At 55.3% G+C, this 17,007-nt stretch overlaps 2 protein-coding genes across 2 annotated transcripts in view; both read left to right on the forward strand.

Annotated features, from left to right (window-relative positions):
- Positions 1-1,230: 1,230 nt before the first annotated feature.
- Positions 1,231-3,615, forward strand: LOC103899749 (dentin matrix acidic phosphoprotein 1). Its single transcript, XM_019472330.1, has 3 exons — positions 1,231-1,284; positions 1,895-2,149; positions 2,311-3,615. The coding sequence occupies exons 1-3, from the start codon at positions 1,231-1,233 to the stop codon at positions 3,613-3,615; spliced, it is 1,614 nt and encodes a 537-aa protein (XP_019327875.1).
- Positions 3,616-13,573: 9,958 nt separating this feature from the next.
- Positions 13,574-17,007, forward strand: part of IBSP (integrin binding sialoprotein) — a 5,637-nt gene continuing 2,203 nt past the window's right edge. The window contains exons 1-6 of the mRNA XM_019472336.1: positions 13,574-13,627; positions 13,708-13,758; positions 13,885-13,956; positions 14,146-14,196; positions 16,226-16,327; positions 16,644-16,763. Coding sequence (XP_019327881.1) covers positions 13,574-13,627; positions 13,708-13,758; positions 13,885-13,956; positions 14,146-14,196; positions 16,226-16,327; positions 16,644-16,763 — 450 coding nt within the window. The remainder of the gene's footprint in view (positions 13,628-13,707; positions 13,759-13,884; positions 13,957-14,145; positions 14,197-16,225; positions 16,328-16,643; positions 16,764-17,007) is intronic.

Raw genomic sequence — 17,007 nt, forward strand, 5'->3', positions numbered from 1 at the left:
CTGGGCGCCCCCCCTGCCGGGGGCGGGCCCCGCCCGGGGTTTAAATGGCTGCGCAGCCACACCGAGGCACACAGCCGGGGGCATCCCAAGACAGGCAGCCAGCTCTTCCCATCCTGAGCACCGGAGGAGACGCCGGCTTGCATCACTCCTCAAGGTAAAGGTTTTGGTTTCTTTGGGTTGCTTTGGCATTGCCTGGAGTGAAAATGGCAATGTTTGGGGACAGGGGTTGTAGATTTCCTTGCAAGTTTTGGTAGAAAGCAGGAGACTTGTAAGCTGGGATGTAGGGGGGCATCCCAAGACAGGCAGCCAGCTCTTCCCATCCTGAGCACCGGAGGAGACGCCGGCTTGCATCACTCCTCAAGGTAAAGGTTTTGGTTTCTTTGGGTTGCTTTGGCATTGCCTGGAGTGAAAATGGCAATGTTTGGGGACAGGGGTTGTAGATTTCCTTGCAAGTTTTGGTAGAAAGCAGGAGACTTGTAAGCTGGGATGTAGGTGTTTCTTTGTAAGGGAAGAAACCAGGAGCGTTGCTCTTTGCTCCAGTGTGTTTTGGGTGCAGGGTGATGTGCAGCGCGGTTAGCGTGCCCTGTGGGGATGCAGTGCTGGGCTGCTTAAGGGACTTGGAAAATGAGAGCAGAGCTGGAGGAAAGTCCCCCGCTGCTTCACCTGCCTGTGCAGGCAGCAGTGCCAGTGGGATGCCAGACTGACCCAGTGGCCACTGGGGCTGCAGCTGTCCGTGGGGTTATTTTATCGGGGTGCTCTGCTTTGGGGCGGTGGGAGGTTTTACAGGGCTGTGGGGACCATGCCAGGTGGGAGGCGCAGCTCTGCAGCCTGTGGTCTCACGGCGCTGCCCATCTGCATTGCTGGCTCTCGTCACGGCCACTGAGCTTGGCTGGGTGGTGGGTGACATTACTGTGGGAACAGAGAATTCAGAGGAGGTTTCCCACTCTTTAATGATGCTTAGACAAAAAATCTGCAAGAACATGGTCACGTATTTCAAATCCCAAACTGAAGGGAAGTTCCTGCACAGGAGATGCCAGGAGGTGGCACAAGGACAAATCCCTCGGCTTGTTTGATGGTATGCCAGGCTGAGCACCATGTGCCAGGACAGCAAGGCTGTATCAGTTGGAAGGGCTTTGTGGGGCCAAGTTACAGCCAGGGGCACATGCAAATGCTTTGCTCTAGTGTGCAAATACTTTGCTCCCTGTTGCAGCTGCAGGGACCACAACCGACATGAGGGCTGCCTTCCTGGTGCTGCTCCTCTGGGCCGTAGCCTGCACTCACCCTGTAAGTACCCACGGGACAGGTACTCAAACCCCAAACCCCGGTGGTTTCACCCAGCCAAGGCACACCAATCACTGATCAGATGTCTCCTGGGTGTGTTTAGGTGCCCAGCCGTGAGCCTGCCCGCCCCCGCCGCAGCGCCCAACAGGAGGTAAGCCGGGGGGTGCCCACCGCTCGCGGAGCAAGTCTGGGATGGGGTGCCAGCCCCGGGCAGGCATCCTTGGACCAGGCACCTGGGGGAAGAGCTGTCACTTCTGCGGGTCTTTGAGCTTTGCCCGTCTACTCAGTCTTTTCAAGTTGGGTTGGTTTCACCTCATTTCGCCTTGCCTCCCTGTGCACATTCCCAATTCACCTGCTGCATTCTGCTGTGTTGGTCCTGAAAAAGGAGTTTCTGTGCTCTGAACCATCATGGTTTAGGCTTTTCTGGGTTGCCCTTTTGTTGGTGGCTACTTTTTTTTGCATCAGCAGAAACAATTGAAGGGCTGAGGTGCGAGCAATGAAAAAGGCTTGACCACTTGCATGGCTTAAGAGTGATACATCATCCCGTAGCAGTAGCAGTAAACGTGCAGTGGTGTTTAATAAACCAAAGCACCATGTCATGTTTTGCCCCCAGGATACAGCAAGTGAAAATTACATCAACAAGCTGGGCAACCTCCCGGGTGGTGGAGATGGCAGACATCCTCCTGCCAGTGTGGAGAGGGGGGACAATGCCCTTGCCGGGGAGCTGGCGGGTGGGAACGCCGTGGGCGAGGAGCTGGGTGAACAGAGTGGCCGAGACAAGGAAGGCAGAGCTGGGGAGGCTCAGCACCTGAACCAGGTGGACCACGAGGACACAAATGCCCGGAATGGGAGCAGCCTTGGTTTCCTGGTGAGTGAGCGGAGAGGGGTGTTTTGCTCTGCCAGGAAACTGCACTTAGCCCCAAATCTGCTGTCAGTCTCAGGGTAGCGCTTGGCCTGTGCAGCGAGCAGTGCCGATAGCGCCTGTGACCTGCAAGCCTTTGCATTCGTCTCCATTTGTCACCTCCATAGGAGGAGGATGCACGCAATGCTGATGACGGTGACAACGGAGAGCACTATGGCACTGGAGTCAATGGGCTTCCCTTCCGCGCTGGTGGGCTCCTGGACGAGGAGGACGACAGTGGGGATGACACCTTCGACAAGAATGGGGAAGAGGAGCGGGGTGAAAGTCCTACTTACATGGCTGGTGCCGACAGGGCAGGCGAACATGGCCGTGATGTTGGCCATGGGGATGCCGGGGCTGGCGGAGGACACGGTGACAGCAGCAGCAGCAGCAGCAGCGAGAGCATTGGGGCGGACCACCGGCGGTACAGGAACTACCTTGGCAGCCGGTATGAGTGGACCTACAGGCGGGGAGGGGGCAGCAGCAGCAGCCAGGAGGAGGAGAGCTATGACTTCGAGGACGAAGCCATGCAGGGCGATGATCCCTCCATTTTTGATGGCCCAGGCAGCAGCTACAAGGGGCACCGTGCTGGCCCACGCACCCTGGGGAGCAGCCAAGAAAGCAGCCGGGGGACTGGCTCCCACCGCTGGGAGGAGGGTGACAGCAGGTCCCCAGAGGTGGAGGATGCTGACTCAGGAGAAGACAGCCCATCCACAGAGGACAACAGTCAGTCGGAAGAGCCTGTTGCCAGCCAGTCAGAGGAAAACAGTGCCAGCCGCTCTGGGGAGGACGGGGATGGGGAGGACAGCCCCTCCAGGCAGGGTGAGGGCAGTGAGTCTAGGGAGGGCACCACCGACCGGTCAGACAAAGAGCTGGGAGAGTCCCCAGAGGACATCTCACATGAGGTGGTGAGCACATCGAGCAAGCGCAGTGGCAGCTGGTCCCGGGAAGGGCAGGAGGACCAGCAGTCTGCGGAGGACAGGAGTGCGCTGTCTGTGCCTGGCAGCGAGTCCGGGGAAGATGAGGGCGACCAGAGCAAGTCTGAGGAAGATGATGGTGACCAGAGCCAGTCCACAGAGGACACTGTGGAGGAGTCAAAGGAGGATGAGAATGACTCCAACCCTGATGGGGACGTGCCGAGCACATCAGCCGAGAGCCAGAGCGCATCCCCGGAGGACGACAGCAGCCAAGAGGACAATGCAGGCAAGGACAGCAGGTCCACAGAGAGCAACAACAGCAAGTCCCAGGAGGACGATGATGATGACGATGAGGAGAGCCACTCCCAGGAGGACGCCACCCGCGAGTCCAGCAGCCGCGGGGATGACAGCTCGCCACAGAGCCTGGAGAGCGGGAGCCGCAAACGGCGGCCGGGCGCCTACCGCAACAAGCCTGCTGCCGACTACGATGACAACGACTGCCAGGACGGGTACTGACACGTGCCCCACAGCCTCGGTGCTGGAGGTGCGGGGGGGAAGAGGGGTTTAATTTATTTGCTATATAGCCTGGTTGACTTCTTCCTGAGAAGATGCTGTGGACAAAATGAGGCCGGGTCGCCAGGGCTCGACCTGGGCACACTGTATGGGACGCGAAGTGGAAGGTGATGCCAGACACAGGGAAAACGCCAAACCACATCGAGAAAAGCCATTTCCTATACCAAACAAGAGAGCAGCCGAGAGCTGTGAGTGCCAGCAGGGTGATGCTGCCCGCTTGCCACAAGGGCACAGTGGTGGCTCGGCACTCCAGGAGCTGCACCTGGGCATGCTGGGCAGAAAGGTCCCTGCATTCACCCCTTGTATTTACCTACCACTGCCCTAAAAGCGTCTGCCCAGATTCCAAGGGGAGCTTTCCGTTAGCTCCACGTCCTGCACATAAGGAGGAAAAGCTACAGCGGGTGTGCACGCGTGGTGCGTGGGCTCAGCGGTGTGTTAAGTACCACTTCAGGGTGGGATGTATGTAATATTTTGTAAGAAATGTACAGAAAACATTATATTGTATCCTTTTTGCACTTGTATTTCAAAGCTGAAATGTACCCTGTTGATTTCTTTAATTACCATTAAAACCATCAAATTCCACAGTGGTACGGTTTTCCTCTCCCGGGGGAGTTGGGTGCTGCAATTTGGGGTTGGACTGGAGCGAGTGGGGAGCAAAGAGCAGGCTGTTTGCACGAGGAGCCACAGCATGCTGGGGTGAGGAGGAAAGCAGAGGCTGAGGGGTGTTCCTGCCCCCCTGTTTCCAGGCACCCCAAGGGCCACCCCTGCCCCTAGGTGACCCAGAAGTGGGGTGGAAAAGCTGGCTAATGACCCTAGTGAGCTGGGCCTGGGGCTTTGCTAAATTATGGCCATCACCTGCTGCAATGCGAGCAAGGGTTGTTCTGCTCTTCCTGAGGCGCTGGGAAGGAGATGCCCCAGGGCACGGGGGCTCTCCCAGACAACTGGCTCTGGGTGCCCCCAGTGGACCCTGGCACCAGGTCCCCTGCAGCAGCGATGCAGGCGAGCAGGGGAAAAGGGGTTATCGTGGGCTGGTAGATCATGAGTAAAGCCTCTTTTACTCCATGTGCCTTTTATTTTTTTTTTCTCCTACCAGCAAGCAAGTAAACAACACATTATTTGTTTAAAATCCCATCCAGGCCCTTCTTCCTTGTTCACATGTGTATGACGAGCTGTACAGCATGGGTATTGATGCTGACAGAGGAAGCTGCGGGCTGTTGCATAGCTGCACAGTTTTGCAGCATGGAGTTGTGGCTCTGCAGGGGACAGTCTCCAAGGGGTCAGCGTGAGTGGGTGCATGCCTTTCAGCTGCCTTGGGTCAGTGGTGTCATTGCTGGGCATTGCAATACCGAATTCAAGAACCAGTAAAGAAATGAAATAATTTTTTACTACTTATAGCAAAACCGCACTTAATTTGTAGACTCTTTCCACCACTACAAAACAGAACTGCTCCTGGTTTTAGTAGAACTTATGTATTAATATCCACCCTGTGTAAACTTTTTGTACTTCTGTATGAGATCAGCTCTGAAACGTGCAGCTTCCCCACGCTGCTGCCCTGGGAACAAGCCTCTTTCCTGACCCTGCCTCCTCCACCCCACTGGTCCCCACTTCACAGTGGATACCTCGGCTGCAACTTGCTCCTTATTTTTTGAACCCCTTGCATTAGTTGGGTGAGGAGTTGGGGATGCTGTGACAGTGATGATGCCTGTCAGGATTGCGGGTACCAAAATGCTGGTGCACAGCCCTATCACTGCGGTGAAAGACGGCAAGCATGGGTTTGGCTGTAGCCCAGAGGTGCAAAAAGGGCTGGGTGACAGCTGTCACTTTGGTTTAAAATTATAGTAATTATGTGTTTGCTGGCTCCTCTGCGTGGCAGCGCAGGGTAGAGCACTGCTCTGAACTCTCCCGTGTCCAGCAAGTGGTGCTGCTGCTGAGGCAGCAGGGACATTTTGGGTGCTGGCTCTGCCGCAAGGCTCGGTCACATCCCCTGGGCCATCAGAGGTGGTGTTTGCGTGGGGACAACCGGTGGGGATGGGGACTGGGAGGATTTTTTCGGGTCCCTCCAGGAAAGCGAGGGGTGTCCTGCAGCTCTTTGGTGAGCCCAGCCCGTGAGCAGGATGGCCAAGACATCACAAGGGTGGGATGAAATGGGCTCTATGAAACTGCTTCTTGCAGTTTGTGCATGACCCTCTGTCCATCCTCATCCTTGTGTGAGCAGCGCTGGGACGAGCGGCAGCATGGCACAGCTGGGGAGGGGGCCGCTTGCCTTCACCCCCCTGCAAAGGGGACAGCGAGCGTTCGTCCTCCTCTTGTTTCATGCATGGAGAGAAAAACTGGGTTGATTTGGCTTTAGTTTGAGCGGGAGGGGTGTGTGCCTTGCAAACAGGGCATGCGGCACCCCCCTGCACCCTGTGCTGGAGGGGTGGCTAGCTGCGCTCCCCCTGCACGTGGGTTCCCTTCGCATGCCTTCCCAGCGACATGCTGCAGTTGCACGCACGTCCCAGGCAGCAACGCCCAAAATTTGCCTCCTGCTGGCTGGCTGCTCCCCAAAGGCCAGGGAGCTGGTGCCAGAGCTGGCTGCCGCCTGCCGGTCCTGCTGGGATGGCTTCCCACGGGACCGTCCCTCCCAGGCATCGCGGGGGGAAACTCAGCCCTTCGCTGGGGAAACCTCCCGCCTTGCCACAGGGAGGGAGCTGCTCGTGTTGGCCTTGTGCAGGGCCATGCCCAGCACCTGGCAGCGCACGTCTGCGAGGACGGGCAGGTTTTTGGGGACACTGGTGGCACTGGGCTGTCCCCATCAAATGCTGTTCATCCATGTATGAGAGGGGCCACCCCGCTTGCCATCCGGACAGGCTTGGTGGTGGGCAGCACTTCACAGGGTGACGTTTTGGATGGCCAGAGATAGTGTGGCCAAAAGATGCTCACTTTGAGGATTTTAAGGCATTTTTAGCGGCAGCCCATGTGTTTGGTTTTTGCGGCACATGCCTGTGTGCGGTGAGCATCCGAGGGGAGTGCTGCCGCTCTCTGCTGTCGGGCAGGCAGGAAAAGCAGCTGGGAAGGTCGGCCACAAGCTCTGCTGTCGCTGGAGGTGTTCCTGCATCCCGTTTCGGGCTGATTGCGCGATGAAGTTGTAAGGGTCAGCTTGCCCAGTGGGTTAGGCAAGGATAAAAAATGCCCATGTCAATGTATGCATTTTTCTTATCCACCCACATGGTGTTTTTTGTGTGTTGGGGGTGGCCTCCAGAGCTGAACGCACTGATTTACCCAGGAATCAGCACTGGGGTTTAAAGCAGATATTTTGGTCACATATGGGTTTGTGAAAACACGAGTCTGCATCATCTCAAAAGAAAGGTTGCTTGTTTATTTTTTTGTCCTTTCCAAGAAGAAAAAAATCTATTTTTAATAAGTAGCTGGTGTGGCCGAAGCAGTGGGAGGCAGCAGCACTGAGCCTGGCTGCAGCAGCTGGACTTGGGGCGGCCACGGCACGCAAGCTGCATTTATTCAACCCCCCTATTTTCCTGGCTTTGGTGGGAAAAAGAGACCCTCATGACCTGCAGAGCACCTTTCCAGCCAGCAGTGGCTTTTTTGGCAGTGCAGTCAAGCGCCCGCCACGGCGGGCTGAGCACCGCAGCCGGCTGCAGGGCTTCTCCTTGGCCCCTCTTGGTCTTTAGCAAAATGGGAATATCTGTGGAAGAAACAATCCAATGGGATTGTCTCTTCTGTGCCCCCTGTGATGGATTTCTGTGGTGGGAACTGCTCCTTGCCAAGCATGTGGTGAGGCGGGAGAGTTTGATTGCGTTTCTCTGCCCTGTTCAATGGGGAGGAAAAACTTCTGACGGAGTCGCCGCTGCCGTCAATCTGAACAAAAGAAATTTCTCAGCCGTGGGAAAACAGCCTCTGAAACCCCAAAATAGTACAAACCTTCCGAATGCTCTAAGGAATTTTTTCTTCCAGCTCCCTTTACTGCCATGGACTTCAATGGCAAATAACTCCCCCCCTCCCAGCTCAGCTGTGTCCTGGGAGTTTTGTGGTCCCCTCAGCACTGCCCCAAAGATTTGGGCACCACAGGATGGCACATAAAGTGCAAGCGTTCCACCTGTACTGCACTCCCTGAACTTGTTATGGAGACCTAAAAGCTGCAGAGTGAGAAAGTAGTTTGCAGTTCAGGTTTTTCTGGTTTCACACCTTGAAATACAAAGCTGCAAAGAGCTGGTGTTTTGTTTTAACAGAAGGCATCAGGTTTCTGAAAACAGGAGCTGAACCTGCAACTGGGGAGCTGAGGCAGCACCTGCCCTCTCCTGTCCCAGACCTGATGCTGTTTCACCCGCAGAGCAAAAAGTAGGTTCATTATAGTGTGAAAACTTTCAAAGCCTTCTTTTTCGAAAAGAAAATGAGTGCCTGAGTGTTAAGGTGCTTACTGCAACAGACATGTACTTGTCTGTGTATATATGGATACATATACAATGGTTGTGCAACTCATGTATGTACACGATAACAAATAACCAGTGCAAGCACCGCAGTTCCCTGCTGACACATGCAGCGCTCTCTGCCTCTGCTGCAAATAACAACTTTTTAAACCCAAATGCAGGGTTTTTTGCAGGTTCAAGCAGGGTGTGCAGTGGCAGGGAGGTAGGCAGCCATTGCCAGCGCGGCGCAGGGAGCAGTGTGCCTCCACACCATCCAGATGTCTGACTGTCCAGGGACACTGATTTGACTTTGGCAGAAAGCTGGGTACCTCTGCAATGAACCCAGGCTCTCTGCCCGCTCTCCTCCCAAAAATGGGGGCTTTTTTGGGTTTATTTGGTTTTTTCCTCCTATTTCTGTTGTGTGGCTGTGTTTGAGGGCTCTCACACATGGATGGAGGCAGCAGACTGGTGGTGGGACCAGTCCTGGTAACTTATTCTAGCTGGTCCGCAGTTTCTTCCTCCTAAAAAACCCAAAACAAACAAAAAACCAGAGAAAATATGATATACAGATATTGTTCAAACACGTGAGGACCTGGGTGGTGGCGAATGCTGGGATTTGTGATAACACTGTGACCTTGTGCCAGTAATTTGCTGGGTTTCTGTTCCCCAGCGTTCAGGCTGCCTCAAAGTGTTCGCGTTACAGAGCTACTCATGGCCTGCGTTTTGCCAGGTGTGAAAATAGAATTAATTTCCTTTATTTGGTTTCCTGCCTCAGAGAAAAAGGAAAATCATATGAAATGTTTAATTGCAAAGGGCCAATATATAAGGTTGTGTATTGATAACTGAGGTTGATACGTGGCGCAGTTTAGGTGTTCTCCTCTCCCGCTTTTATTCTAAAATCAACTGCTTGCAAGAAAATAACAAGCCACGTACCCAGCTGATGTTGGTTTGCATTTGGGTTTGTGCCGTGAGAGGTAAGGGGGATGAGAGAGGGATCCCTTATTCTTATGCTGTTGCTGCTGCATCCTCTCCTTGCTCATCACTTCGCTCTCCAGTTCATGGCCGTGGCACACACGCTCCTGTCCCTGACAGCACATGGGGAGAGGTGGGAGTCGGGGCAAGCTCTGCCTCCGGTCCGTCCCCCCCCCCATTTCAGAGGCGCCCTGGCCACTGTGCTGCATGGCAGGGGTGCCCCTTTCCCTGGCTGCAGCAGCACCCTGGCTTCTCCCCGCCATGCTCAAAGTGTCCTTCTGGTTTTGTTTTCTTTACTTATTTTTGGCCCTGAGGTTTCCTTCCAGAATAGCTCCAGGGCGTGGAAATAGGATGGTGCAGCCCCGACCGCAGCCGCGGCCCCGCAGTGGACCCAGGCAGGATGGGAGCATGCTGCTCTGCTCATTTACCACCCTGCAAAAATAATAATTAAATTTGGACATAGGAGCCATGTCAGCCTGCGCCAGACAGGGACGCCCTGACCGTGAGGTCTCCACAGGCTCAGGCAATCACATCAAAACCGTATCCAGTGCCCTTGCTGGGTCATGCCAGGTGCAAGCCCACCCAGTTGCAGCGCAAAGCTGGTGCCAGTGGCTGGTGCAAACCACACCAGCGTTGGGTCACGAGACCGATGGCGGGGTTTGGGTGCAGCAGCAGCTGCCTGGGGGTTTGTCATCGTCTGCTGTGCCAGGGCAGCGATGCGCCCATGCAGGGCTTGGGGAGCGGGCTGCCTGCCTAACCCCCGGCTCGCTCACCAAAGCGTGTAATGAGCAACATGGCAGCATACTTGTACACGTTAAAAAACTGATGGGAGTGCAGAAGGGAAACCATTGCATTTGCATATGTGGACTGCATTCTGCATCCCTGCCTTGTCATCTCAACGTGCTCCCAAAAAGTGGGTTTTTGCTGCTGTCACCTGTTGGCACATCCCCCAGAGGCAGGTGAGCTGTTCCGTGTTTTGTTTCCAGCTGTTTATCTACAAAGGCAAGATTATTCTCATGAAGCTGTCAGATCCTGTGATCACTTTTAATAACAGATACCAAACACTGCTTTTGGGCAAACAGGTGACCTCTCCAAGCCCTGCTGCCTTGGAGAGCCGGAGTTCTTGCAAAAGCATTAAGAAACCAATGTTCCAACCCTGAGATGTGATGCTTTTTAAAATTTATTATTATTATTGTTATTGTTATTGTTATTATTTTAAATGGAAACGTTTTGGATGCATTTGGCCAACTTCCCTGCTGGTCTCCCTGCATGGGGCTGTGAGGTTGCTGCTGCCGGTGGCCTGCCCAGGCAGCACCCGCTCCCTGGCCCAGGAGCTAAACATAGGTGCTGGCCACGTGAGGCACTTCAGCAAACGTTAATTATCCTGGTGCTTTTTAGGGATCTTGGGCGAAATATGCATTTTTATAGTCAGTTTTCTTTTTTTAAGCAGCCTGGAGCAGCAGCCCTTTCATTACATTAAAAATCACCTCCCACCAGCACTCTCTGTTCCCCAGCCCTGATGAAATTTAAGCTCAAAGCCGGGCACGTGCTCACTGCTCTCCTGCGCAGGGCAGCCCATGATGGTGTGGGGCAGTGGGAAGCAAGGCTATCTCTGTCCTGTGCCCCCCGCATTGCCCCCCAGTAGGGCAGCCCCTCCAGCCACCCCAGCCCCACGGGGCTGCAGGGGAGCCAGGTCCCTCATGATGCTGGTGTCTCTCTTTAACGGAGGCTGCTGCGTTGGCATCGGAATACTGCATGGCTTCTTTTTTCTTTTTCTTTTCTTTTTTTTTTGTGTGTGGGTTTTCCTGGCCCGAGGTGCCAGCTGAAAGCCACAGCCAGCTCCAGGCCACCCTTGTAATTACGTCTCCTCACAGTGACACAACGGGCTTTGAAGCCCATGGGGCAGGCACAGCTGTGTCCTGCAGCCCTGGGGTTTGCACAGCGGGCACATGGCCCGGCTTGCTGCCAGGGCTGCCGGACCCTCGGGGGGCTGCAAGGGACCTCTCCCTTCCCAAAAGCATGTGATGTGCATGGTGTTTTGTCAGCAGTTAGCAACTCCCCACGATGTACCTGTTCATGTGGTGATGAGCAAGAAGACAAAATAACAACAACAACAAAAAGCTTTCTCTTGCTGGTCCTAACCTGGGAATTTGGTTAACTGGAAATCCTTTTCTTCCCAATCAAATTCAGACTCAAACTGGGCTCCCCTGGATGTGGGTGAGGCTTTCAGCAAGCAGAGCTCCCGGTTTTGAGCAGAAACACGAGCGTTCAGGTCTTCCACTGCAAAGCGGATTTTTCTGCCCTAAATAACCATAGTTTTATCACTGGCTAACCTGCACATCATTGACCTGCTTGAAGGCATGCATTTTCCAGCCCTGCCGTTCCATCGCTGAGGGTTGTCGGGCTGAAGGCGTCAGGTGCAATTTGCAATTCTCCTTGCCACTGTGGAAAGCAAAGCTGCATTCGGCGAGGAGTCATTCCCCTGAGCTGCTGCAGCCTGGGCGCGTGCAGGAGCGGCAAGGGGCCTTTGCTGATGAGTGCAAGAAAAATCTGGGAAAGAGGGAGCAGAGGTGCACTGGAGAGCTGGGTGGCTGAAATCCCAGCAGGAAACGATAAATATAGGGAAAGGAGAAAGGATGTCCCTGCAGAGGTGGGTGCAGAGGTCAGCTGCAGCACCTGCGTGCCCCCATCCCCTGCCATCAGGCGCAGGGCAGGAGGGGTGGGCTCCGACCACTGACTGTATCCTGCCACCAAGGTGCCCGCTGAGATTTGGGTGGCCGTGAGGGTGGGGGTTTTGCATATTTTTTCCTCAGGCAGTTATTCTGCTTTGCTGGGGACGTGTACAGAGCTGCCAGATTTCAGCTGGGGAATACCTGATTTTGGAGAGCAGGGGGCCGGGCTGGCCCCTGCATGGGTCTGTGTGGTTTGGGGGGCACAAGAAATGAAGCACACGTGCATTTTGTAGCATCGCTGTGGCAGAAATGGCTTTCAAAGGGGGACTGGTGATACCTGTATCTGGGTCCCCTTTTCTTTCCTTGCCCTTCCCAAGGCCCGTTTCACCTCTGCAGGCAGCCTGGAGAGGGACTTGTTTGGATTTAGCCTTTTTTTGTCTGACAGCTGACTGTGGAGTTGGGCCTTTGAGGTTGCTCTTCTTGAAAAAACAGTAACAGAATTTCCCAAAAAGGGAGGTAGACACCCCCCGAGAACAGATTTCCCAATATTTATTTTAATTTAAGCCCAGAGTGTTATTATACACTCTGGCCTCCCAGCCATTCCTCTGAGGCCAGACCCTCAATTACGCGGCGTGGTGCAAACCTCCCCGGGTTTGGCAGCGGTGTGGGGTGCTATGTTTGTGCACCAAATCTGCCAGTGTTGAAGTTTGGGGGTTTTCTGGCACACGCCGGCAGGCTGGCGTCACTCTGGGCAGGGCGGCGACTGGTTGGGGGGGGGGGCAAAATTAGACCTTATATCCCGGCGGGGCAGTGGCAGGAGGAAATCTGTGCTGACCGAATCCGCGAGTAGCCGTCGGTGCTCTGGCAGGGTAAGCTTGCTGCTGCTTTTCCCAGCTGGGTTGTGCATTGCCATCTGCTTTTTGTGGGGGGATGGAGGGGCTCAGCTTGCTGGTGGGGCTGGATGCTGCTTTTAGCCCTTTCCTGGGTCTGTGGCTTCATGAAGCACTCGGGTGGAGGACATGAGCATCCAGAGCCTTGCTGCATGGCCGGGGAAGCCAGCTTGTGGCCACTTGTTTTCTAGCCTGAGTTAAATGAAGATGGGGAAACTTCAAGTGCAGATAAATATAATAACAACTCCCCCCAGACCTCAGCACAGCTGATGGTGGGTTTAGCCGGAGGAAGGGTAGGAAAAAGGAAGGTTAGTGGGCCTGGCTGAGCCCAGGGGGATGCTGGGAGCATCCCTCCCTGGGGGGAGGCTGGGGCTCTGCAGGAAGGGTCGGGAGTGCTCCTTGCTGGGGCCGGGATGGAGGAGGGCAGGCCGGGTTTTGGTGCTTAGGGGGTGCAGCTCGGACCTGCCCAGAGCCAAGCCTCCCCCCCCAGATATGCCTACGGGGGGCTTCTTGCATTGGTACCTTGCCACTGCTATTTTTGTCAATGGCAGACTGTAGAAGCTGATTATATTCATTTATTTGTTTACTTATTTATTTTTCCTCAATGAGGTTAAACTCTCTGGGGTGTAATTCCCGGGGGTGTTTCTCCCTGGACAGAGCCTAAGCAGGTTGCAGGGCTGTGGGAGGGCAGCCGCAGTGGGCAGCACTCCCGCCGGCTGCTCCTGTCACATCTCCGGCAGGGGCTGGTTTTCCCCACTCGCTCACAGGTGATGGGGAAGCAGGAGCGAGCAATCCTGCTCAGGGAAAACAATGCATGACCCCATCGAGAGGTGGCTGGAAGTCAGCCTTTCTTCTCCCTGCTCACCCATGTGGACACAAACACCTGTATGGTTTGGGATAGTGACGGTGCTCTCTAGCTGAAAAGCAAGCCCTCGCTGTTTCGCTGTTCCTAGAGAAAGCAGCCATGAGGACTGCCCTGGTCTTCGCCTGTCTGGTGGGGATGGCGTGTGCCTTCTCGGTGAGTGCCGGGCAGTGGGGGGACCCCCCGGCCTCGCCGGGGCTGGTGTGGGGTGCCTGCCAACCCAGCCTTTCCCCCAGGTCAAGAGCTGGCTGCAGCGAGCCAAGTCGGACGACTCGGAAGAAAATGGGGTAGGGTCTCCCCCCACCCTGCGTGCCCAGCCCCACGCGGTGCTGGCCTTGAGGATGAGGACGTTTCAGTCATTCCTGTACCCAAGCCCCCAGACTATGGTATTTACCCCCTTCTTCTCCTGGTAGGTGTTCAAGAACAGGCACCGGTATTACCTGTACAGATACGCCTATGTGCATCCTCCGCAGCGACAGTACCAGGTGGGTGCTTCAGAGGCATTGCTGGTGCTTCACCACCCACCAAATGCGGAGATATTGGCCCAAATGAGACAGGGGCACGGTCTGCGCCCTGTCTGCCACTGGCCTGCAGGGCTGGGCTGAGACCGTCACGCTCGTGACACCAATGGAGACCCACCAGTCCGGCTACAGCTCGGTTTTCTCTCTCCTTAGGGCAGTGACTCATCGGAGGAAGAGGGGGACGGCTCGGAGGAGGAAGGGGGGGTGAGTACAGCAAACCAGCAGCCTGCAAAACAAATATGGGAACTTGGGAATTTTCTTTGGTTTTGTAGTCTCTGCTCATCAGCATTTGTGGCGGCTGACCGCCCACAGCCTTGCACTCTGGATGCAACTGGATTTTCTACTCTGGGCTTTATTTTATTATTTTTTATATATTTTTTCCTTTTTCTTCTTTTTTTAAAGAGGATGGGTGGGGCATGCACCAAACAACCCTGAAACAAACTTTCCAGGTTTCCATTTTCAGTGGCTCAGAAAAGAGCAGGATGGGCCAAAGGGCAGAAGTAAGGAGGGTCACCTGCAAGGCAAAAGGCACCGTTAGGGAATCGTCTTACCTTCCCCTTTCAGGGTGCATTGCCCCCATAGTGCTGATAAAATTGCTATGGAAAATACAGTTATGCTCTGCACGCGTGCGTGTGGGGGGACACAAACTGATGCGATATTGGGAAATGCACGCTTGTACCATCCCAGCTGGTAACGCTACTCCTGTCTGCTGGGTCAATATGAGCTTGGGCACCACTGCATTTGCGGGAGTCACCCAGGTCCAAAATTAAATGCCAGGGATTGCAAAGGCCTCTTGTGCCTCACTGGGCTGCAAATGCTCAAAAATGATCCAGTGGTCTCAGGCACACAGGTGCTTTGAGGTAGGGATCCGGCATGTTGGAAACCTACGTGTCAGGTCTAAACACATCTTTTTTTTTTTTTTAATTTAATGATTTGAATGCTAATTTCAGGGGTCTTTTTAACAGGAGTGTAAGCCTGGACATCTGGTCTTAAAACCCCCTTTGGAGGCCCACCTGGGGCTGGGGTGCAGCACAGGGTGGCCCCTGTCCCCCAGGTGCCTCTGCCAGCCCTGGCACCTCCCTGCAATTTGCCCCTTTCTGCCTGTTGCTCTCCCCTACCACTGCGATCACTAGTGATAACTTTGAGTAGTGGGATGAGACAGCCAAAAGGGGAATTTCATTCCGGAGGAAGAAATTAAGTGATATGCAGGAATGCAGCTGCTGTTCGGGGCTGCCCCTTTTGTTTCAAGGGCACCAGAGTAGTGGCCGTTCCTGGGCAGGGATGCTGTGTGCCTTCACTGGCAGGGGGTGGTCAGCAAGATAAATCGTGATGAAAGGCCCCAAGGTCAGTTATAAGTATGTAAAGAGCACTGTTATATCAGCTGCTAGATGGGGGGCATCGCTCCCATCAGCACAGCTGGCTGCCCCATGCAATTCGGTGGCTCCTCCAGTGGAGAGGAAAACAGCCTGGGTTTTCTCTGGCAGCAGATGCATCCATATATTAAGTGTCCGAGTTGGCCCAAAACGCCAGGGTGAGTGTCCTTGGCCTTGGCATGTGAGCAGCGGGGATTGCCCAGGGCAGGGATGGCAGTGACCCCGCATCTCCCCGCCACAGCTGGGTTCATTTGCAGGTGGCAAGGTGCTCCTCCTCCCAGGCTGGGGACATGGGTGAGCTGCCCCACCAGTTCCTCAGTGGTTGCCCCAGGCTCTGCTTGCATTTGGGTTATTCATTGCCTTTTTTAGCAGCACAGACTGCCATGCACCCCGCTGAGAGACCTGCTCCACTGTGTGGTCTCTGGGGCCAAGCAGTGCTATTGGCTTATTGCTGGTGGGGTTCGGGCTCATGCCTGGCTTTGAGCCGTCATGCTCTCGCCAGCTACACCTGGTGTGTAGTGTGTCTGCATGTAGTGCGCCTGTGGCTTTCTTTGTTTATTGGAAACTGGGAGAGGTGACTTCAAAAGCAAACCTTTAGATGTAAAGCAAACCTTGTAAAGCAAAATGTGTAGCCAGAACGGGAACACCTGACTCCAGCCACCACCACTTAATTGCATGGCTCGGGCTGCCTTGCTGCAGCTTCTCAATTTCAGCCTGGGGCGAGACCCATGGGAAAGCAGGAAACTCGGAGCAGCGCCCAAATGTCACGTGGGGATGCTGCGTGCCCCCCTTGCTGCTGGGAGGGCTGTGCTCTGCTCCCGCTGCTGACCACCTGCCCTGTCCTCTCCCTGTCCCTGCAGGAGCCATCCCATGCTGGCGCTAAGGCAGCTGGCCACCCCGCTGGAGCAGCCCCCGGGGACAGCCAGGACGGGCTGGAAGGAGACGTCGCATCCCCCCAGCAGGTGTGGTTTGGGGGGCTGGAGGGGAGCACCCGTGGCAGGGGGGGGGGTATGTTCACTGCATGTTCACTTGCTCCCATGGGATGCCCTGTACACCGTTTCTGCTTGGGGGTCTGCTGTGCAGGATGCCCACAGCTGGGCCAAGCTCTGGGCGTTAACCCAGCGGGAGGGTTGGAAGGGCACCCCAAAAAGGCAGCCTTGTCATGCAAGGCGTGGGGGGGATGCTCAGCTATGCCCACACCTGCCCCATGCCACGCGGTACCAAAAAGCTGCAACCTCCCGGCACCCAACTAATGCTGTGTTATTTCCCCCCCGCCAGGGCAAGGGCTGCCAAGGGCCCCTGAAGGGGGGCAGGAACAGCGCTGCCGGCAAGGGAGGCGACTCCGAAAATGAAGACAGTGACGAGAAGGAGGAGGAGGAGGAGGAGGAGGAAGAGGTAGTCGAGAATGAGAATGGCGTCAACGGCACAAGCACCAACACCACCGAGGGGGCAGATGGACCTCATGGCAATGGCACCGCAGTGGTTGAGGAGGGCACCGGCGCGGCCGAGGAGGAGGAGGAAGAAGAGGAGGAGGAAGAAGAAGAGGAAGAGGAGGAGGAAACTGAAGCCACCACCGTCGCCAGCACCACCGGTGAAGAGGGGCTGGCCCCGGCCACCACCACCGGAGAAGGGGGAGCCCCGG

This window comes from Aptenodytes forsteri, unplaced genomic scaffold (assembly GCF_000699145.1).
Source record: "Aptenodytes forsteri isolate BGI_AS27 unplaced genomic scaffold, ASM69914v1 Scaffold227, whole genome shotgun sequence".
NCBI classification, from domain to species: Eukaryota; Metazoa; Chordata; class Aves; order Sphenisciformes; family Spheniscidae; genus Aptenodytes; species Aptenodytes forsteri.

Bases quoted from the DNA above. Each gene is read 5' to 3' on its own strand.
- LOC103899749 (XM_019472330.1), top strand. From the start codon at position 1,231: ATGAGGGCTGCCTTCCTGGTGCTGCTCCTCTGGGCCGTAGCCTGCACT. The intron at 1,285-1,894 runs GTAAGTACCCAC...TTTTGCCCCCAG, and splicing joins CCGTAGCCTGCACTCACCCT to GATACAGCAAGTGAAAATTA. The intron at 2,150-2,310 runs GTGAGTGAGCGG...TCACCTCCATAG, and splicing joins GGAGCAGCCTTGGTTTCCTG to GAGGAGGATGCACGCAATGC.